We start from the raw sequence: 22,938 nt of genomic DNA, 5'->3' as shown, positions 1-22,938 counted from the left end.
ATTTTATATACAGATTTGGATATGAATTTCATATCCAGAAAAGCCATTAAAAATCACCCCAAGAAACAAACAAGCCATCCACAATGACAAAATCAAACCTAGAAATCCTCAGTTGAAAAGCAAGCAAAAAATATTACAAACTAGAACAAATTACAAATGCATCCAAAGGAAGATCAAATGATAAAGTGTTTCATTTTAAGCTCTCTGCATCTTCCATAGTTCAGGTGAAATGCTCTGTTTGAGAGCAAGGCTGTTCTCATCCTTGCAGTATGGACAGAGGGGATTTTCCTGAAGCTTAGCTCACACGAGGACTCTGCAAATGGAGTTTGGACTTCCACTGCATCCATACCCCTCAGCCACTGGGTGTTCACATAACGCTGTTTTTAAAAATATATATTTGATTCCATTAAAAGATATAAGTGCCCAGTGACAGTGCTTGAATCACATTAGAACTTTGAATGCAAATGTGAAACTGATGAATACCCATTTCAGGTATTTTTGTTGCTATGAGTTCATAGTTTGCCTAAGAGGCAAGATCAGCCTTTTCAGTTAGAATAGTTTCAAGAGAATGAAAAAGAAATAGATGACCCCTGATGTGTGTTTATGTTAAAGAAAATCATTAAGGATAAAAGTAAAGGGGGAACTGATAATGTATATAGTTTAGAACTCAACTCTTTCAGTGTGTTTTATTTTCAAAGTAAACCTCTGCTTTAGTTAAATTTTTGAAAATATTAAAATTTTCAAGTGGGGAATTAAAGAACGTAGTGATCAAAATTGGGAGAAATAATTTAAATGCTTATCTAAAATGTTGTAAGATGTTTTACAAAACTTTAATGGATTACAAGGTCTTATGGAAAACATCGTTCCACATGGCAAACAGATGCAATGGGTTTATTCAAACAAGCTTTTGGCAAAAATATTATGAATTTTGTAATCGCTGGGCAGCCAATGACACGCAAGGATGAGGCTAGTTAATCTACACCTACTGGTTGGAGAAGTATATTAGTGCTAATTTCTCCCTATCCATTTTACCTTTCCCCTTCTCTCTAATCCCACAAGTCTCTGGCAAAATGAAGTGGGTAACCTTTATTTCCCTTCTCTTTCTCTTCAGCTCTGCTTCTTCCAGGGGCTTGTTTCGGCAAGATGCACGTAAGCATTCTCTATTTTCTACTATTCAACTCTAATTTTACTTTTGTTAATAAAATAAACTTTTAGTAGACTATGCCTAATTGCAGAATTAGCATGTCTTTTTAGGTGATGATGATATTTTTCTTTGGTGAAACTTGAGGCAGTTTTGTCTTATTAATATATTTCTAAAATTCCTTTAAAATAGTATTGAGGAAAATGGTTTAGTAATGATCGTTTCCTTTGACCCATGTAGAAACCGCAGGTATTCCAAATTAAGCCTTCGAGGATAGCGCTGGAAATGGAATTCAGATGCCCAAATCCATACTATGAACATGCTTTAAAAATAATCTAAATATATGTTTTTAATCTTGTAACTTGAACTTGCATTTATATTTATTTTCTCCTCAGCCCTTCTTTTCAGTAATTCCTAACAGATACTTTAAGACCACTAGTGCTTGCTGAAGTATGAATATGAAAGTATAACAATGTGATGATTTTTAGAATAATATCATTGTTCATATGATAATTATTAATTTGAGAGGGAGATGAAATAGTTCACCATCATTATAAAATTTTCTGTTGTGATCAGAGCCTGGAGCAAATACATCAGTCTAATGTAAAGTAACAAAAAGTAGCCTCATATGCAGTCAGGCTTTTCAGTGTTTAAATCAAATTTATGTATCGTTCTTCCTTTGTTTCATACTTCTGCCCACAGACAAGAGTGAGATCGCTCATCGCTACAAGGATTTGGGAGAAGAGTTTTTCAAAGGCCTGTAAGTTAAACTAGTGAGGAGTCAAATGTAATGCCACTGAGCTCAAGCCTTGGGGAAATAATCTATATCAGTTCTATCCAACATGGTAGTCATTGGTCCCAAGTGCCCAGTGAGCACATTAAATGTGGCAAATGGAACTAGGGAACAGAATTCATAAATTAATTTACTAGACCTTTAATTTAAATTACCACACGGGACTCTATTGGTTGTGGTATTCTATTGGACAGTGCAGCTTTGTAGTTCACATGTAACGTGCAGGATGGAAGTAGGTGTATACATAGTTCCCTTGTCAGCTTAATTACAAAACCCCCTGTGCATAGCAAACAACACCAAAGCTTTTCAGGGACTATGTTAACATTTTAAAAATCTAGCAATATTGAGAATTCCTTATTCTTAAAACTTGACGCTCTCCCATGGTCTAATTAAATGAGGTGTGTGTGATTTTATTTCTTGCCTTCAGTACTTCATAGGTGCAATGTAAACCTTCAGTCTTCATCAGGACACCCAGCTAGGGTTTCCCTTGCTGAATATCTCTATGGGTGTGCTTCTGTTGCTGTGCATGCACATGCATTTAAACATGATAGAAACACAGCCTTCTTTGCCTGGAAGTTACACATGCCTGGTTAGTCTTTAGATAATCGCTGTTACAAATGTTTTTCAAAATTTTAATTTTTATAAAATAGTAAGCAAAATGTATGAATTATACACGTATACAGATAGATGATTTGTCCATGAGCACAGCCACCTGCATTTTTTATTGTTTTATTAGGGCTCATACAACTTATCACAATCCATTCATAGATCAATTATGTAAAGCACATTTGTAAATGTGCCACCTGCTTTATATTGAAGTTGTATTGTGGTCTAAATGTGCTGGCTGTGTCCTTTGTTTCAGATTGCTGATTACCTTTTCTCAGTACCTACAGAAGTGCCCATATGAAGAACATGTGAAATTAGTAACCGAAGTAACTGACTTTGCAAAAACATGTGTTGCTGATGAGTCAGCTGAAAACTGTGGCAAGTCACTTGTAAGTATGTTCTGATGTAGGTCATCCTGGGTTTAGAAAAGGGAAACAGCTCTCCTTAATTTTCTCAATTATCCTGAAATGGCCAATGAAAAGAAGGCGCCCTGGTGCTGCAGTGGGCTCTGCACTCGACTGCTAACCATACGTAACACTGAAAACTCAGCAAACACAGGGAGCCGACTGAAGTGATTGACACATTAAGCACACACCCCCCTCCCTGGGGGATCAACAACAGAAACACTAGTGAAGGGAGACAGCGACTGATGTAAGATAAGAAAATAATAATAATTTATATTTTATCAAGGGTTCATGGGGGTGGAAGGGTGGGAGAGGAAGGGGGAGAGAAGAGGAGATGATACCAAGATCTCAAGTAGAAATAAAATGTTTTGAAAATGTTAATGGCAACATATTTGTTTAATACAACTGATGTATGGATTGTTATGAGATGTAACAGCCCCAAATAGAATGATTTATTTGAACAAGCTTTTTAAAATACAAATAGGTATCGACAGAGCAACCATTGCTACTTCTCTGTAGAGTAACTGTATCGTGGCTCTACAATAGCTTTTAAGACTTTTATTTATTGATACCTCACCCAAAAGTAAGTGTTTATAAATGGAAATTGTCATTTGTTAAAAAATTAATATTGGTGTCTTTTCAGAGAGGTTAACAGAGATAGCAAACTATGCAGCTTTTATCTTGAGAAAGATCTCAAGTGATGTCTGTGCTAGTGTTGTTACTTATAAATTAATAGTGTAAATATATATTCCTTGGTTCAAGGATGTATAGAGGCCCGAAGTATAGACTAGACCTGCTTCAGAGGGTTTCCCAGGTTTCATCTTACTGTCAGCAGACAGCTACCTTTCCCCCTGAGCTACTGGTACGTGTGAGCCTCTAACCTGTTAGTAGAGCACCGCGTGCCTTCCCAGGGCACCCCTGTGTCACTCAGTTTTGAATAACATCTGTTGAGTAACTGAGCGTCTCCAAAAGGAACAGGCTCAATGTGAAGCTATCTGAGCAGCTTTCTCTCTCCCACGAATCACCTGCTACCTAGAAGTCTGCCTTCCTGAAGGCTTCTTTGGATGACTGCTGAGACTTGCGCCTTAGTTGGGGTTAGATGTGAAGTCACACGCAGTAAAGGCACTGACACCAGTCTTTTGCCCTGATGTTTTGTTCCCTCCAGGCCGCAGCGTGACAGCTGATTCTTCTGAACACGACACACAGACAGTTCAAGCACAGGGAACCCTCTAGGTTGGGCCCGGGGATGGATGGTGTGGATCATTTTATGATTTGCTAACAAAGCCTTCTCTATTGTATTAAGGATTTTGTACCTTGTGTTGAATAGAAAGAAGCTAAGTAGTGCCTTATTTTCTTCTCTTCTTTCAGCATACTCTTTTTGGAGATAAATTGTGTACAATTGCATCTCTCCGTGACACGTACGGTGAATTGGCTGACTGTTGTGAGAAACAAGAACCTGAGCGAAATGACTGTTTCTTGAAACACAAAGATGAGAACCCACCTCTCCCTCCAATCGAGCGGCCCACTGCCGATGTTCTGTGCACTGCCTTTCACGATGATGAGCACAGGTTTTTTGGAAAGTAAGTCATCCCAAGTGCACAAAAGTAAACAATATTCAATAAACCTACTGATCAAGTCTTTGGATAACAATTACCACCACAGAAATGTTTTCAACAGAAATGCTTGGATGCTTTTGTTGAGAGTCCATTTTCAAAAGAAGGAGTATTGACTGCCACCCAATTCTATACAACAAAACAATTGGACCAAATGTCTCTTAGAGTCCTTTGAAACAGGGTATATATTATATGAACATATTTGAGATTGGCATTTCTCAAAACATTGTTTATGCTCAGCATCAACAGTAAATTCAATTTCATTAATAATTCACTCTCAAACTGTAAGAAGACACCCATAGTATTCATATATGAACAAGCTAAATGATAAGAATTTTTACTTAAGGAATTATGACTATATTACTCATCTTTTGATTTTTGGGTTGCTCCTTCTCTGTTTCTAGACACGGTTTTAATGGAAAATGACTCCCTGTCTTCCTTTTAAAACTTTAGATACTTATATGAAGTCGCCAGAAGATTTCCTCTCTTCTATGCCCCAGAGCTCCTCTACTTTACCAAGCAATACAAAGACACCATGACTGAATGCTGCCAAGTTGCAGATAAAGCTGCCTGCCTGACACCAAAGGTATTTTCCCGAACAGCCAAATCTCAGCCTTCAGCTGTTTTATGACTAGATTTAGGGGAGCTAGCCTCTGATACAGACTTCCCAGTCATGGTCAAGAACGTGTCTTCTTCTTTCCTCCCCACTGGCCCCTCCAAAGATATTTCACCTCTTTTGAAGGCCTCTCTCTGACTTCCTCAGAGGGTCCTTTAAAGAGTGTGTGGAAACCTCTATCATCTTTTAGTCCCACTTTCCCCCTGAATTTTTGAAGGCCCCTCCAATCTATCTAAACATCCCACAACTTTTTACGGTGCAGGTTGCTGTAGTGAGACACAGACATTTAATTGTCAAACTGCACAGCCAAGAAGCAAACCTTCATGAGGTTGTTGTTGCTGTTGGGAGAGGAATTCACACTGGAGGATTTTACTGTACCTCGAAGCCCGGCTTCATTTGTTTTTCTTTCTCATTTTACAGTGATAACCTTTATTCTTTTTTCCCCAAGGGAGTTTCTTTTCTTTTTCTAAACCATTTTATAACTGTCGATTAAGTAGGCATTGCATTTCAGGTCATCAATTTTATGTCAACAATTGAAACTGCCCATCAACCCCCTCAACTATTCGGCCTACCACTCCTGCTAGGGGTTTCCTGATGGCTCCAGGGTTAGTGGAGGATGGAGTGAAATGATTTATAGGCAGAATTAGGAGTTAACTTCTCTGGGAGGTTTGTCTCTTCTCGTCTCTCATGTTCTTTCCCTTCGTCCATGGCAGCGCCTCCATGCCACTTCTCAACTACCTAGGGGCTCCCACACTCCCCAGACGGATTTGTCCTCTGCCCGTATTGCACATAGTTACCATTCATGAGCAATTAGGGACGCAGAAGTATATTCTCTCTTTATAATTTAATTGTCATGACATCAGAGTTTATGAAGGGATGTTTTATTTGAAACTTTGCCTTTCTAATTCTTCAATGATCAATTTCCACAGCTTGATGCTCTGAAAGAAAATGTACTGACTTCCTCTGCCAGACAGAGAATGAGGTGTGCCAGCATTGAAAAATTCGGAACCCGGGCTTTCAAAGCATGGTAAATCATGTTTATTTAGCTTCCATCTTTAGAGCAATTAGCATAATGATTGCTCCATTGACAACACTTTACACTGTCCACAGTACACTCAGGGCCTTCTTGAACATCCTTTTGGTTGTCTAAAGTGCAAAAATTTAGTTCAACTGTAAGTTAGACTATCAATGACAGTTTGTCATCAATTTTATTTTTCCTAAATAGTCAAAAGTTTAGAAAGTACAGTAAACTTTGTCTTTCATTAAAAAGAGGGAGTTAGTCAATCTGCCATTTTACTAATAAGTACTGGGCTTCTTTTTCTAATTTTTCAATATTTCTTAGAGTTATAGTCAGTATGTGTTAAAAATTTATTTAAAGCAGCATTGCCAACCCTGAAATACCCTGGAAATCCACCCCACCCCCCATTTTCCTTTGTGGTCCTACTCATTTGATTCAACCATTGACCAAACTAAAATTACTTTTCATAATGTCATAGTTTCTTTTCTTCTCTTAATATCTTACCCTTTGCTTTCTGAGTACTTACCTATTCTGGAAGAATTTAAAACACCTGAGCCAGAAAATTAGTAACACTCAGAATTTGCCATGTGTTAGTCAACACTGAATCAAGAAGAACAGGAGATAAAATGAAGATAAAAGGAGACATCACAGGTTCTCTGGAAATCATCAATTAAACTTCCTCTGCCTGATATCTCTGCCATTAACACCAACACCACTATCCAAGTCAACAAATAAACAGTCTATGAAGTGATGTTTAGTTACACACTAGCATTGCCTTGGATGTGGGAGAAAGTAGGGGGAATACCTTTTATCAGAATTCGATAACTTTGCAATGATTTGGTGACAATGATGATATGTACTTTTTACATCTTGTCATGGAACTTAGAGACTCTGCTGGATAAATTCCTTGGCGAAAACATATTTTGTTTTTATTACTTTTAAAATACTTAATTGAATTATCTTTTATTACTCCACAACTCTGTGAAATTTTAATATTTTATTCTTAAAGACTTTTAAGTGGAGTCTGATGGCATAGTGGTTAAATGTTGGGCTCCTAACCTGGAGATTGGTAGTTCGAAACCACCAGCCACTCTTCGGGAGAAAGGTGGGGCTGCCTACTTCTAAAAAGAGGTATAGTCTCTGAAACCGGAATCATCTTGATGGTAGTGAATTTTTTAGTGGGGTTAGAGACTTTTAGAAGGTCTTTATTGTCTAAAATGAAAGGGGATTATAATCTGCCTGGTACTCCTAGTTTATAATAGGCTGTCATATGCATGATCTAATTTAATTCTCACATCAGTGCTATTGTGACTACAGAAGTTAATTCTCAGAGAGGCTAGTCAACTTGCCTCGCATCACACAGGTAATAAGCGAGGAAGCCTGAATTTAACTGTGAATCTGGGCTTCAAAGTATTGCCTCTTGTAGAATTCCTCTTTAAACGCATAGTTTGTGATTAGGCAAAACTTTGAAAAACCCTCGGAATATTGTAGTCGACATACATGCTGCTGGCAACTAACAACCAACAACAGACATCTACCTACTGTACACATTCTTACAATAGATAATTTTTCCCTCAGGGATAAAGATAAATTTGTTCAAACTAACATTAAATTCAGAAGTAATGAATTTTGCAGAGTGTTTCCATACGTTAGGTGGCTTGAATTACCTGACTACATTACTTTCCTGCGTTTTCACAGAAAAGATTGCATGTTAATAATCCATTTGATGGTGTGCGTGTTTTCAGGGGTGTAGCTCGCCTAAGCCAGAGGTTTCCGAAGGCTGATTTTCCAGAGATTTCTAAACTAGTGACAGGTCTTGCCAAGATCCACACGGAATGCTGCCATGGAGACCTGCTGGAGTGTGCTGATGACAGGGTGAGGACTTGTCAGAATGCTCTTTGGTTGTTTACTCACTTATGCCGATAGAATGAATCCTTTCAGCTCCATGGAGACAGCTATCAGGGAGATTGTGTTCGGTGTTCCTTTCTGCTCTAACTCACACTTTTCTTGTTTGTGGTCCTTTCCCCAACCCCCAAGTTGTTAAGGTTCTTGTGTTCCATCAATGGATTCCAACCTTACCAATCCTATACTAGGATTGAGATTTGCCCAATAGAGTTTCCAATGCTGGAAATCATTTTTTAAAGGTGAATCTCCACAATTTTTCTCTCTGGGGCAGCAGGTTGACCAGCTGTCATTTTTTCCAGTTAGCCAATGATCACTTAACTACTGTAGTATAGGAACTACTTTTACATTTTTTAACCTACTTGTTCAAAGTAGTCGGAGGGTGGGTGGTGCAAATAGCATGCTCAGCTAACTACTGGAGGTTTGAGTTCCTCTAAAAGTTTTTCAAAGAAAAGGATGGTGATATAATTTTTAAAAATCAATCACTGAAAGCCCCATGGAACACAGGTGTAGTGACACACATGGGTTACTCTTATTTGAGTTTATAGATTTTTCAAATGACCCGTTTGATTCATCACTGATTAGTAACCTCTCTCAGTCGTATTTTAGCTGAGAGAAGGGACAAACTCCTCAACATGAAGGAGGGCAAGTATAGAGGTAGATTCCCCTAGAGATTGTTTTAGGGAGTAGACGGGGTTGGAGAAGGGTGAATAGCTTAGGAAAACTTTGGAAGGTGTACACAGCACGTACATAAGGCACATGGACATTTTTCATCAACTCGTTTGCAGGCGGATCTGGCCAAGTACACATGTGACCATCAGGAAAGCATCTCCAGTAAGCTAAAGGCCTGCTGTGATAAGCCTGTGCTTGAGAAATCCCATTGCATCACCGAGCTCGAGAATGATGATATTCCTGACGACCTCACCCCGATGGCTGCTGATTTCGTGGAGGACAAGGAGGTGTGCAAAAACTATGACGAGGCCAAGGATCTCTTCCTGGGCACGTAAGTGGACAAGGGATGATCTGACAAGAGAAGGCTCTGTGGAGGTGCTCCCATTTTCATGTATCCCGGCGCTCCTTTTCCCTCTTCCTGGCCAGGCTTTACAGGTTACATTTCCATCATATCAGAGTTTCTCCAACTATCATAAGGCAACACACGCTCACTACAAAGACCAATACAGAAGAGTATAAAGAGTCAACGAAAGTTCTTCCAGTTATTCCTGCTGCCCCCTCTTTGCTCCTTAGGGATTTTTCTGGAGCGATTTTCCCAGAAACATTTTGTTGATATGTAAATATATAGGTTATTCATTCATCTGATTAGTTATTGAAAGGGAATTTCCTGAATATCTACAATGCACACATATGTGTACATGCATATATGGACAGATATGTAATGACAGGTAACAAAAATCTATTAAAAGAAAGACCTGGAACCTGCCATCAGGTATTTTAAATTCAAACAAAACTTCAGTGACAGGGAAAGGCTGTGAACTTCATGGACAAATAAAAGCTTATCTCATAGGTGAAAAGTCAGGAAATTTGAATTTCTGCTTTACATTATAGTATCCTTTGTATTAAATAATATTTCCTAAATAATACACTATAAAATTTCAGAGAGAAAAATGAAGACTATTTACTCTCTGTCTCTGTCTTCTGACCATAAATATCCAGTATTCATTGAGTGGATAAGGGTATACATATTAAATTCAGGCCCGTTGTGAGGTAGAGTCAAATCAAACAAGTGTTCATTGTAAGATTAGACATAATTTATCAAACATTTCCTATGTTTCAGTGTCTTTTATATAGATTATATTATTTAATTCTCACAACAATCTTCGTTATGAAATTTAAAAGAACTCAAACAAAATAACCCATTGCCATTGAATTAATTCCAATTATTTGCCACTTCATAAAGGGTTCCTAGGCTTTGAAAATATTTCCAGCCACAGATAGCCACATCTTTCTCCCCTGCTTCTACCTATGGGTTTGAACCACTGACCTTGCAGTTGGCAGTCTAATGCTTCCCGACAGACATAGATCACATTATTGTTCTCACTCTACAGAAGAGAAAAGTAAGATTCCATGAGGTTTAACAAGTTGCCTGAAGTGACATAGCAAAACTAAAAGAGAGAACCAAATGTGAACTCAGACAGTTTTAATATCAGAATCTCTAACCCTCCATTCACCCTTCGTTACTGTCTAGGGATTTAGTTAAATTTGGGCCTTTGGATGGAGAATTAATCTCTAAGTTGGTTGTGGATTTACTGTGCTCATTTTGTCTAACTCATGCTATTGCATTTTATCGCATGCAGGTTTTTGTATGAATACTCAAGAAGGCATCCTGATTATGCTGTGACGTTGCTACTGAGAATTACCAAGTTCTACGAAGCCAAACTGGAGAAGTGCTGTGCCATGGCCGATCCTCACACCTGCTATGGCAACGTGGTAGGTTGCTTTCAAGAAAACTAAATCTGGCTCTTGGGCTAATGATTCCAGTCATGACCAAGGAAGACAGGGCAGTGATGCACAGTGAAATCTCTCAAAATTTAGTTCTTTTCCTGATATGGTTTTCAATTCTGTGCTCTTAAACTTATTGAAAGTAAAACCAAAACCAGCCCTTAAGAAAAATGATGAATAAAACCCCGAAAAAAAGCTCCAAAGAGAGCAATCTCCCAAACTACAAATTCTTGAGCAAGATTTCTGTTCTGTTTTCATAGTCCCAAGATCAGATTAACACAAAGTAAATTTAAGTGTTCATTACAGTAACTTGAACTCAGATAGCATGAAGGTAATTTTGGTTCCAAAACTTAGTATAGTACTAGAATTAATATCTTAAAGGAAAGTTGGAGAAACTCCACCTTTATTTTTGAGAAAGTTTAGGCATGGGTTTTTAGGAATTTACAGAAGGAGAACACAGCAGTTGTGGAGGATGATCAGGTCCCCTTCAAGCCCATCCAAGGAGCAGTCAGTGATTCATGGTCAGCAGTTTCAACCCAGCAGCTCCTCCGTGGGAGAAGAGAAGCGTGTCTGCTCCCATGTACATCTGAGGACTCAGAAACCCAAAGGAGCAGTTGTGCTCGGGCCGAGAGGCTCCCACTGGGTCAGAGTTGACTCCACGATAGTGTGCTTGTTGTTGCTTCAGACAAACATATCTGCTGCTTTCCCTACCACGCTGATTAAGAGGAAAATAATTCTTTCCTCTACTCGGATCTGTATATGCCAGACACCACACACCTACTAATCGCCAAGTCTAAATCTGTACTCTCAATAATTTTAAGATCTCACAGGAAACCTGGCCTAAAATAATAATACAAGTAATGATAAATGATTGAGCATTTATTGTTTGCTACCAAACTAAACCAAACCAAAATAAATCCACTGTCTTTGAGTTGATGCCGACTCATCGTGACCCTACAGGGAAGAGTAGCATCATCCTACAGGGTTTCCAAAGCTATCAATCTTTATGGAAGCAGACTGTCACACCTTAGCTTCACTGGGCAGCTGATTGAGTCATATCGATGACCTGATTAGAAGCCAACTACTCACCACAGTGCCAACTAAGGCTTCTTCTTGATGGGCCAAGTGCTATTTTAATTCCTTCAGTTCCGTTTATTCACCAAACCATTCTGACTATGGGAGCACCATAGTCATCCATTTTTGATAGATGAGGTTTGTGAAGCTTGGAGAACTCTGTCTAACCTACACAACTGGAAAATGAGTCAGATGATCTGACTCAAATGGCAATGTGAACTCCAGAACGTGGACAGTGTTTGTAAGCACTCACACTCACAGTCCCAGCACTTAAAATAAAGAGCTTGAATAGAATGTGATGGATTTGACATCAATGTCTTTTTGAGGTAGCACTGGTTGGGAAAGGAGACCTGGTGGTAGAATGGTTGAAGCAGTGGACTGCTAACCTCAAGGTCAATGCCTCCAAGCCTCCAGCTGCACTGTGGGAGAGAGGAAAGACTGTCTGTTCCCTGTAAGATTTACAGTCTCATAAACCCTAAGGAGAAGTTTGACTCAGTCCTACAGGGTCTCTATGGGTTGGAATCAACTCTGGGTTGACTTGGCCTGACTTGGTATTGGCTGAAAAGGAGGAAGATCTTATTCTGCCTAAAGTGTGAAATGTGACCTGCATCTCATCCTAGCAGAATCTAATACATTTAATTATCCTGTGTTTCAGATGGAGGAAATGAAACCTCTTATTGAGGAGCCCCAGAAGTTAGTTAAAGAAAACTGTGAAGTTTTTGGCAAACTTGGAGAGTATGACTTCCAAAATCAGTAAGTGATTTTGTATTTTGGCTAATTTTTTTCTTGTTGAGTTTATGACTATTGAAGAATTAGCAAATCCCTGGATCCCAAGTGCCTAGAGGGTAATTATCTAACAATGCAAAGATTGGTGGTTCAAATCCATTTAGTAGCTGAATAAAGGCTCATGAAAGGTTTCAGTAGAGCTGAAAGCTAAGAAAACCTTAAGGAGTTACAGATATTCTTTAATACATGGGATTGCCTTGAGTCAGAATTGAGTTGATAGCAGAGCTTTTTGGCCTTTTTTTTTCAATGTGGAGTACTTAACATAGAAATCTCAATAATTGGATATAGTATATGTATATTACTGATCAATTCTTATACATAAACACAAATATATACAAGGACTAGAGAGAGAGAGAGCAGTTGGTGCGATGGAGATATCTGCACTGGCCCGAATGTTAAGGCGTAATTTACAGATAACTAGAAGACCTTACCAGGAAAAGATCCATAGTAGGAATAGCAGTAATAGTAGCAGAGCCACCAGAATTGAGATGTAACATATGGGTTGAAGAATTAAATATGACAAAATTAATTTAGATATATATGTGAATATCTTCTTCATCATGGCTATTTGACAGGAGGACATATTTAGGGAATACATAATGTAGCCTTGGAGGATGAACATTTTGTTTTTCTCTACAATGTCCTTTTGTAGCAGTGTCAGAGACAGACTGGCCTGATGGACCAAGGTCTCAATCTGAAAGTTTGATTTATGGAGGTGAAATAAGGAAGCAAGACACCATTCAGTAGACGTATATTATATAGTATAAATGTTAGCACTTTTTGGGGTGCTAATAGGACCGTAGTGTGAACAAAAAGTGTTTTTCAAAGAGTAGATTGCCCTCACACAGTGGCTTTCATTGACGATGGAGATTCTTAATGTAAGGGGGTTCTAAAAGTCCCTTGAAAGAAAACCCATTATCACTTAATGCCCTTTTCCCACAAACTTTTTGTAGCCTCCTCCGAAACAACTACTGCTTGTTGTACATGGTGCTAGGTGAAAGGAGTACTTATATTTAATTTAATACCTATTGAGTCAATTATACTTTCCCCCATATTTTTGTTCAATGTGTGGAGGTAACTGACAGCGATGGCTAGAGTAGCCAAACTGCTAATTTACCTCCAACGATTCATCTGGCACATCAGAAATATCCTTTTCCTTGATATACTTTAAAAAAAATTTAAATCACTTTATTTATTGGGGGCTCTTATAACAATCCACACATTAATTGTATCAAGCTCATTTGTACATATGTTGCCATCATCATTTTTAGAACATTTTCTTTCTACTTGAGCTCTTGGTTTCAGCTCCTCCTTTTCCCCCCTCCCCCAGCTTCCCACCCTCATGGACTCCTGATAAATTATTAATGATTGTCATTCTCATATTTTACACAATCTGCTACCTTCCTTTGCCCACTTTTCTGTTGTTTGTACCCCTGTGGGCCTGTTAATACATTGATTATTATAATCGGTTCCCTATTTCTCTCCCTTCTGCCCATACCTTTCCTATACTCTCATGGTATCACCACTCCCATTACTGTTCCTGAGGGGTTTTACTGTGTGTTGAGAGCGCGTATCTATACCAGTGTACATGCTCCAGGCTAGCAGGATTTGTAAGGAAGAACTGGGGTTATGATACTGGGGGTGGGGGTGGGGAAGCATTAAAGAACCAAAGGAATGTGGCGTGTTCCTTGGTGCTATGCTGCAACCTGATTAACTCGCTCCTTCTTTGAGACCCTTCTGTGAGGAGATATCTAGTTGTGTACAATGAATGGCCTATGGGTCTGTACCCCGTCCCCATCATTTGTATCAATATATTTATTTGTTTGGGGTCTTCTAATGCCTGATACCTGTTCCTGTCGACACCTTGTGATCACACAGACTCTTGTGCTTCCTCCATGTGCGCTTTGTTGCTTCCCTGCTAGATGGCCGCTTGTTTAACTTCAAGCTTTTAAGACCCCAGATGCTCTATTTTCTAATAGCCAGACTCCATCAGTTTCTGAGCACATTTCCTTATGCACGCATTTTGTCTTCAGTGATTGTGTCATTTCCCATGTTATATATATAAGAACATGTGTTCATATGGTCCAGTTCAGAGACATGGTAATATTTACTAGGTAGTTATGAAAGCAATGAAACAATGAATAAGTTTTTTAATAACATGAAATGCTGGTATAAGGTAGATATACTTTTTTTTTTCAGATTATGTGAGACAGGTGGAATTCAAAGCTAGATCTACCGAATTGCTCAGGACAATGTCTTTCTATACTGCTCCCCTGGGCACTAGGAAATGGAGATGAAATTAGAACTGGAAAATAAGATATTCCTAGTTGATTTTAGCTCTTTGTTGTTGTTTTTTTGCTTGAGGTACTATTTTTTTTTACTTGGCTGAAACCACACGGTCTGTTTTGTCACAGGCTCATAGTTCGCTACACCCGGAAAGTGCCGCAAGTGTCAACGCCAACTCTCGTGGAGATCTCAAGAAGCCTGGGAAGGGTGGGCACCAAGTGCTGCCCACTTGTAGAAGCACAGAGAATGCCCTGTGCCGAGGACTATGTGAGTCTTTACAACTATCATCTAGTTAATAGTGATGAACTTTACGTGCTGGCTTCCAAAGAAGGGGTAAACTAAAGTGTGTCTGTATGTGACTTTAAGAGCTGCCAGGATTCACTTGGCTGTTTATGTTCTCCTACCCACTAAAGCAGTGATTTAGTGATCTCAAAGAAGGTAAATTGTTTGCGAGGGGTGGGGGGCCAGCGTTTTCATTTTAATACTTAACAATCTCGTATCTTTCTATATATTTTTTTACTTTCATTGGTGACTCTCCTCCCCAAGGCATCCATCTCAAGGCCCCACTCAGTTTGTTTTTAACAAGGTGTGCTTAGAGAGAAAGTATTTTCAAAGTTCCTTCTTGTTGTGGTCTTTTGAAAATCTATAATAATCACTTTATTGGGGGCTCATATAACTCTTATCACAAACCATATAGTCATCAATTGTATAAAGCATATTTGCAGATTCATTCTCCTCATCATTCTCAAAACATTTGCTCACCACCTAAGCCCCTGGAAAGAACTCCACATTTCCTCCTCTCCTTCCATGCTCCCCGCTTCCTCATGTACCCCTGTTCCATATTACACTGCCCGACGTCTCCCTTCACCTGCTTCTCTGTTGTCCAACACCCAGGGAGGAGGTTAGATGTAGAGCGCTGTAATTGGTTCACCCTATCCACACCATCTTCCCTCCACCCTCCCGCTTTCATGACTCTCACCACTGGTGCTGAATGGATCACTCTTCCTGGATTTCCTGTGTTTCCAGTTCCTATCTGTACCAGTGTACATCCTCTGGTGTAGCCTGATTTGTAAGGTAGAATTGGGATCATTTCCCAAAGTGGGGGGAGGAAGCATGTAGGAACTCGAGGAAAGTTGTATGTTTCATCGTTGCTACACTGCACCCTGACTGGCTCGTCTCTCCTTGCAGTCTTGAAGATAAGTCATGGCCTCAATAACCCTGAATTCAATGGTGCTAGTTTAAACACAACACTTATGTGACCCATTGGTAAGAAGGCGTTCATTGAAACACTTCCAGCTACGGCTTTTTAAAAACTCCCACTCTTCCTCTGCTTATCCTTTAGCTGGCTGTGGTTCTGAACCAGCTTTGTGTGCAGCACGAGAAAACACCAGTGAGCGAAAGGGTCACCAAATGCTGCTCAGATTCCTTGGTGGACAGGAGGCCATGCTTCTCAGCTCTTGATCCTGATGAAACATATGTTCCCAAAGAATTCAGCCCTGAAACATTCACCTTCCACGCCGAATTGTGCACACTGCCAGATGATCAGAAGCAAATCAAGAAACAATCGTGAGTGTGTCGTTATTGTGTGCTATCTCAGTCTGGTTAATGAGAAAGGTAAACTGAAATGTGCCACTTTTCAGAATTAGTGATTGTGTAACACACAGAAACGTATTAAGTACTGACTCCATAGAACTGGTAAAAGTATTAAGAGCAAAATGGACAGCCTTTACAATTCTCTTAGCAGAATACTGGCTTACCGATTATGCAGAATAGTCTTTTATTTTCTTAGCAGAAAACTATGGCTAAAGAGCCACAGTAGAATAATATCTCATTCAGATGCATGAGAAAGGGTTGAGCAATTCACGAACTCATTTGTGCAGATAGAAATTTAGTTAGTTAATTTGGGGACATGAATGGGAATTTTGTCTTTGTGTTTAAAATGCTGAATCTACAGGCACAGCAAATCCTCAAGATGTGTTACTGGAAACACCATGAGGGATTAGAGTGGCATGAGATGTAGCAAAAGATAATTCCTCTCATCCACAGGGGGCCCTGGTCGTGCCTTAAGTGTAGCAAGTCTTAGGCACATTACTGCAAACCTTTCTCTGATGTTGTTGTCTCTGTAGATGCCAATGGTAGTGAAGCTCCTGTTCCCAAAGTCTTTTTCGTTGTGCTTAAGTAGTTCATGGTTTGTGTTTTGATATTTGAGAATATGTACAACAAAATATGTACCAATCCAATAGTATATGTTCTACAGTGACATTGATTATATTCTTCAAGTCGTGTAAACATTCCCACCCTCTCATTCGGAGTCATTTCAGCCGTAGACATAAGCGCATGGCCCTCTAAGGTCCTAGGTAATCAATCAAGCGCTGTTATCATTTGACCCCTAAGAGATACATGAAAATGGCCTCACGCTTAACGAAGACAATTTTTACTAGATAAGCTAAAATTTTGCTTGATCTTAAGAGGACTTCAGGAGATATTTTTTGCTTCATATTTAAAGATCTATCACAGCAATAGTTTTTTGAGTACACAAGTTTTGATAGGCTTATTTCCTGCTGTCTCTGCATTATTACACATGAATGGGTCAAATTTCAAAGATGCAATATAAAGATTCTCAACTGATAGACTTTAAAAATGAACTTTGAGACAATAAAGCTATTAAAGGATTATTTTGAACTCTTATATAAACTATCCTGATTAATAGGATGTAAATTCCAGAATCCAGGTAATGTGTACTTGTAAATATATAATCCTTTTCAGAGTTTCCAGGGAAGTAACGGCCCTTTTCTGTTTTTATATCTTTGACACCACATAGGATGCTGAGAAATTTACATTAGTGATATCATCCACAGTCCCTCTAGCCCTATGAAGATAGGTTTTACTATTCTCAGCATCCAGATGAAAAGAATATTGAACCTTAAATGGCACGTTTGTGCCTCCAAACCAGAGTTGTCTGCGTTCAAGGCTGAAAAATCGTAAATAATAACAGCAGTACACTCCTCATCACCTTCCTCTTTCTTTATCGGAGCACCCCACTATCTCTTCCTTTGTTCTAACACAGTGTGCTTGCCGAGCTGGTAAAACACAAGCCCAAGGCTACAGATGAGCAACTGAAAAAAGTGACCGGAGACTTCACCGTTATGGTGGCGAAGTGCTGTCTGGCTGAGGACAAGGAGGCCTGCTTTGGGGAGGAGGTACTGACATGGCCATCACTGTGATAATTTCCATGGTTAATCAGGTTAGGGCTTGAAACAAACAAACCTAACCCTCTAAATGTCATGGAGTTGATTCTGACTTATAGCAACCAGGCTCGACAGAGCTGCGTGCAGGGTTTCCAAAGCAATCCCCTTTATGGGAGTAGAGAGCCTCATCTTTCTCCTGCGGAGCACTCAGTGGTTCACACTGCTGACCTTGCTGTTAGCTGTCCAACACATGCGTTGGACTAGGGTTCGTTTGCCTAAAGGTCACTCTATGCATATATGGTAAGAATATTTTTCTACATAGAATTGCCTCCAAAACAATCTCCAATATTAAAAAAATATGTATGCTGCTGTCATGTAGCATATTATTAAACAATTGTCCTGTCCTGGTTCTAAAATGAAGAGGGTTATGAATATAAGTAAAAACATGTGTAAGGGCTGAAGATCTGAAATCTTTTATTAGAAATAACAATGAACAAAACCTTTCATTTCTTTAGTCATTTTTGTGGGAAAATGCTTTATGATTGAATTTGTGATTAAACTTGGCAGCTTCATTTCAGAGATTAGTGAATGAAGGGGGAAGCTTATATTTTAATGTCTGAGCTATTTTCATATTTTCCCACATGGATGGAAAGTAATTTTTATCCCTTTTGGACAATGAGTGTCAGTGAACTCTCTTCAAAGGCCTTTAATATGAAATTGGAGTTAAAGGATATGATGCATGTAAAAGTATTTTATCATCACCAGTGTGTAGGTAAATACTAATTTGCATCCTAATAGCAATGCCACTATTTCCCTGACATCTGCCATTTCATTCTTCTCAGGGCCCCAAACTCGTTAAGGAAGCTCAAGATGCCTTGGCTTAAAAACAACAGCTACACGCATCTCAGGTACCTATACTTCAGATGTTTTAAAAATAACTCATCATAATTCCTATTATTAAAATAGTGAAAATTGACTAGCCGTTTGCTAAGAGTAACATAGACCAATCCCTTACACTGTTCTACATTCTTTATATAAACTTATTTAATTCTCCAAAGAGTAGCATATCTTGGGTATATTCTCATTCCCATTGTACAGGAGGAAATGAAGACACACATTAGTCAAGTAATTTGCACAAGAGTCACCTGGACAGTAAAGAGGTCAAGCCAGAGTTCAAAGTGAACTGCATTGACACTAGAGCATGAGCTCACCCCTGTGTACTCTCACCCAGATGACAAATAACATTGAGCTGTCCCAGTAAGTGGTGTCTCTGCAATGTGAAACTGGCAGTAGGAGACTGGACCATAGGAAAGTGTATTTTTATAAGTCAATACCAATCAAATAGTGATGATTGGTCATGGTACAGTCTGATAACTGGATAGAAAACTCATTTTACTGATGAACACAAAGGGTCTATCTTATATGAACTTCCACAGTAGTGCATAATTTGTAACTGAATGTCCAGTGTATCACTCACTCTAGAGAACATTAATAAAAATTCTCTTCTATGACACTTTAAAGCATAGATGTTTGAGCATAACCATGTTACACATTTGATGGTAAAGTTTTTGAAGAAATAATAAAAGCATAGAATTAGCTTTCTTTTTAAAAATGAAATTGTTCAAATATATATATTTTTAGCAGTGTTATTTTCCAAACCCTGTGATGTGTTCTTCTTCACTAGGTTTTAAGTAATCTTCACCCATATGATAATGCACTCAATGTGGTGCAATCAGGGCAAAAGCAAATACTTCTATCTCTACACATTTTGTCATTTCAAACCATGATGTTTGTGTCCTGTTACTGTTGTTGAGTTGGCTCCAGCATGGGGATTTGAGAGGCAGAGTAGAACTTCCCTACAGAGTGTCCGGGGAAGTCATTGGATTGGGAGGAGATTGCCTGGGGTTTGTTTGGTTTTTTTCTCCTCATGGGGCCACTTTGGTTCAAAGAGCTCACCTTTTGTTTAGTAGGCAAATGTTTAACAATTGTCCTCCTGTTTTAACCTCTAAATGACAATACACACACAGACATATATATATATACATACTTTTTTTTCTTGGAGGAGCAACTTTGAGAAGAAACTTTGTTAGTTATAATTAACTTAGGTAACAGATAATTTAATGCTTAATTAATTAATTAAACACTGAATTCCATGCTTCTGAGCAGTGATGAGGGAAAGTTTGAGGCTCAGAAGCAGGACTATTCAGTCACAAGCCAGGACACAACACAGGGATAGACCCAGGTGTATGACATGTGCCCGAATCACAATCCTAGCTGGAATGGGAACAATTACGGATTAAACACTGCTGGAAACCTCATTTCCCTCTTAGAAATCAAGGGCAGTGTGCATGTTGCTTTGCAAACAAACCTCTTGATTGACAGAGTTAAAAACCATTGTGCCGAGCTCAAAGAGGGCAGCTGACCACACCACTGTCCAGGTGTCTGGTCCAGTGCTGCCAGCAATGCAATGTCGCATATCAGGCTCCTGAAAGGGCTCCCTAAACCGCTTCTGAATTTCCCATTCCAGGCTTTTGGAATGCCCCCTTACTGGTCATTGCTACTGATCAGCCAGAGTTTAAACTTGGGATCTGTCCTAGTTCAGCTTTGGCCTTGACTGGAGTGATTCAAACTGGTTGAAGGCCTGCTTTGCAGCCTGAGAAGTCTCGTGACTTCAGTGATGTAGGAAGGCCTTCAGTCCTCCTCTGTGTGACCTTTCTCTCTCCCTAAGGGTAAGCTGCCGTACACCCAGGACAGGTTGAATTATTTTCATTATCGCTCAATGCATTACTCTCAAGCGCAGGATTTTCAGAAAGAGAATCTAGATCATTGTGGTACTTTAACTAGATTTGCCATTGTACAAACAGCACTAATGCTTGTCTCCTTGTCCCTGTGTCTTTCTCTAGCCTATCATGAGACATAAAGATCTGGATTTGGTTCATCGGCATTTCTACTGTGTTGGTGTAAAACCAACAACACTCTAAGCAACACAAATTTTGGAATATTTTCCTCTTCCCCATGTGCTGAAATTAATAAAATTAAAACCTTCTGACCTCATGGTTTGGGACTCTTATTTTCCAGAGGTGTGTTAGTGTTGTTCTAAATAGCACACTCTCATGGGGACATCTTACTCACTTACATTCTGCCACAGAGTCACATCTTACACATAACGACTCTCTCAGGCAGGCTTGGACTGACTGGTGGGTTCTGAGGCCGTAAACATTTACTGGGACAGAACGTTTCATCTTTAATCCTTGTCGCAGCTTATGGGTTTGAATTGCCTACCTTGTAGGTAGCAGTCCAATACATAACCCATGATGCCTTTGGAGTTCATTGGAGCATTTCTCACTGCATTAAATCAGTTCTTTTTCATAGTGATCCAATAAGACAAGGAAGACCTGATCCTGGGAGTTTCCAAGACTCTAACTTGTTTTTTCTTATTCCCTACCTACCCCAAAAGTTTTATAGGCACATAATTCACAGATCATACAACTGAACAGTTCAATTGCTCATTCCCATCAAGGGGAGTTCTGTAATCACCATGATATCTATCTAAGAGCCCCCTCCCACCTATAGTCAAATCCCCTTCAAATTGAACGGTACCATCAGTACCAGTTCTAGTGCTCCCTCCCCCTTCCCACCCTCACAGTTCACTCCAGATATCTCCCTTCCGTCTTCATCTCATCCCACCTGTGCATTCCTGACAACACTTTCTATCAGTTATTATCATCATACATCCATTCCTCCTGTGCTTCACAGCTGGGAAATCCAACAGGAAATAGTGCAAGACAAATTGCACTAACATGGTAAGGATGAGATCATATTAGCAGGAAGTCAAAAACACAATGGTGCACAAGATGGACCAGACATCCCTCCCAACCCCGCCCTCATCAACCTCCAAAACGCCATGGAAGATAAAATTCTCTCATGGGACATAAGAGAGATACTTGCACCCAGTATAAATTCAGGTGGTGTCTGTAGGCAGATAACTGGCCTGGTACCAAGTTCAATCCCGTATAATCAGGAATACAATGTACTCTGCCTGATAGGAAGGCTGTTCGGGACTCTGGCCTTTGGCTAGCGTGGATCTGCCAGTGGATCACTCTGACTAGATACTCTACAGATGGGTTTTGGGCTCCCACTGTCCTCCTTAGCCTTCTCCAAATTGGGTTCTCATAATTTTATCTTAGTTTCTTTTCACCCTATTAGAATTTATAATTGTCATCTCAGAATCACACAAGCTGGTGTGCTCCTTCCATGTGGATTTAGTTGAGTTCTCGGTTAGATGGCTGCTTGTTTGAATACAAGCCATTAAGACCCAGGCACTATTTTGATTGATAGCCAGGCACCATCTGCTTTCTTCTCCGCACATTGCTGTCGTGTCCTTATCTTCAGTGACATTTATGACTGTAACTCTTCATGGGAGTAGAAAGCCTCATCTCTGTTTCCTCTTTCTCCCTCAGAGCTGGCTGGTGGTTTTGAATGCTCACCTTGGAGTTAGCAGCCCATCGTGGAAGCACTGCATCACCAGGCCTCATTCGGATGTTGTCTGTGGTTGTTGTTAGGTGCCAGTGAGTCAGAGGCTCCAATCCATAGTCACCCTTTGTACCATTGAACGAAACAATGCACAGTCAGGTGGCATTCTCAGCACACTTCTATGCCTAATCCCACTCTGTCGACACATCTGCCCCTGCTACACTGCCTCATTCACTGACCAAGCTTTATGTCTTTCTCCAGGGACTGGCCTTTTCTGGCAAAATGTCCAAAGTATTTATGGCGAATCTTTCCATTCTTGGCTCTAAGGAGATTTCTAATTTTTTTCAATACAGATCGGTTTGTCCTTTCAGCAGTCCATAGTACTTTCAATGTTCTTCTCTAGCTCCACAGTTCAAATGCAACTTGGATCAGGAGTGACTTAGTCATTACAAGTGCACCTTAGTTCTTTTTGAAAAAATTATAAGTTGCTTTATTAGGGGCTCATATAACCCTTACCACAATCCATACATACATCAATTTTCTAAAACACATTTGTACAGTCATTGCCATCATCATTCTCA

At 39.5% G+C, this 22,938-nt stretch overlaps 1 protein-coding gene across 1 annotated transcript; it reads left to right on the top strand.

Annotated features, from left to right (window-relative positions):
- Nucleotides 1–1,070: 1,070 nt before the first annotated feature.
- On the top strand, nt 1,071–18,768 carry LOC142443620 (albumin-like). The gene is made up of 14 exons (XM_075544931.1): nt 1,071–1,149; nt 1,844–1,901; nt 2,797–2,929; nt 4,313–4,524; nt 5,011–5,143; nt 6,103–6,200; nt 7,937–8,066; nt 8,882–9,096; nt 10,406–10,538; nt 12,280–12,377; nt 14,825–14,963; nt 16,039–16,262; nt 17,764–17,896; nt 18,727–18,768. Exons 1-14 carry the CDS (start codon nt 1,071–1,073, stop codon nt 18,766–18,768), a joined length of 1,827 nt encoding a protein of 608 aa, XP_075401046.1.
- Nucleotides 18,769–22,938: the final 4,170 nt, after the last annotated feature.

The sequence above is a fragment of the Tenrec ecaudatus genome, chromosome 3 (genome assembly GCF_050624435.1).
Source record: "Tenrec ecaudatus isolate mTenEca1 chromosome 3, mTenEca1.hap1, whole genome shotgun sequence".
Lineage (NCBI taxonomy): Eukaryota > Metazoa > Chordata > Mammalia > Afrosoricida > Tenrecidae > Tenrec > Tenrec ecaudatus.
This window is presented reverse-complemented; position numbering and strand designations above follow the sequence as displayed.

What these genes read in the sequence shown, in the direction of transcription:
- LOC142443620 (XM_075544931.1), top strand. Translation starts at nt 1,071, where the DNA reads ATGAAGTGGGTAACCTTTATTTCCCTTCTCTTTCTCTTCAGCTCTGCT. An exon ending in AAGGATCTCTTCCTGGGCAC is followed by an intron (nt 9,097 to 10,405) that starts GTAAGTGGACAA and finishes TATCGCATGCAG; the next exon opens with GTTTTTGTATGAATACTCAA. An exon ending in TGCCCTGTGCCGAGGACTAT is followed by an intron (nt 14,964 to 16,038) that starts GTGAGTCTTTAC and finishes CTTATCCTTTAG; the next exon opens with CTGGCTGTGGTTCTGAACCA.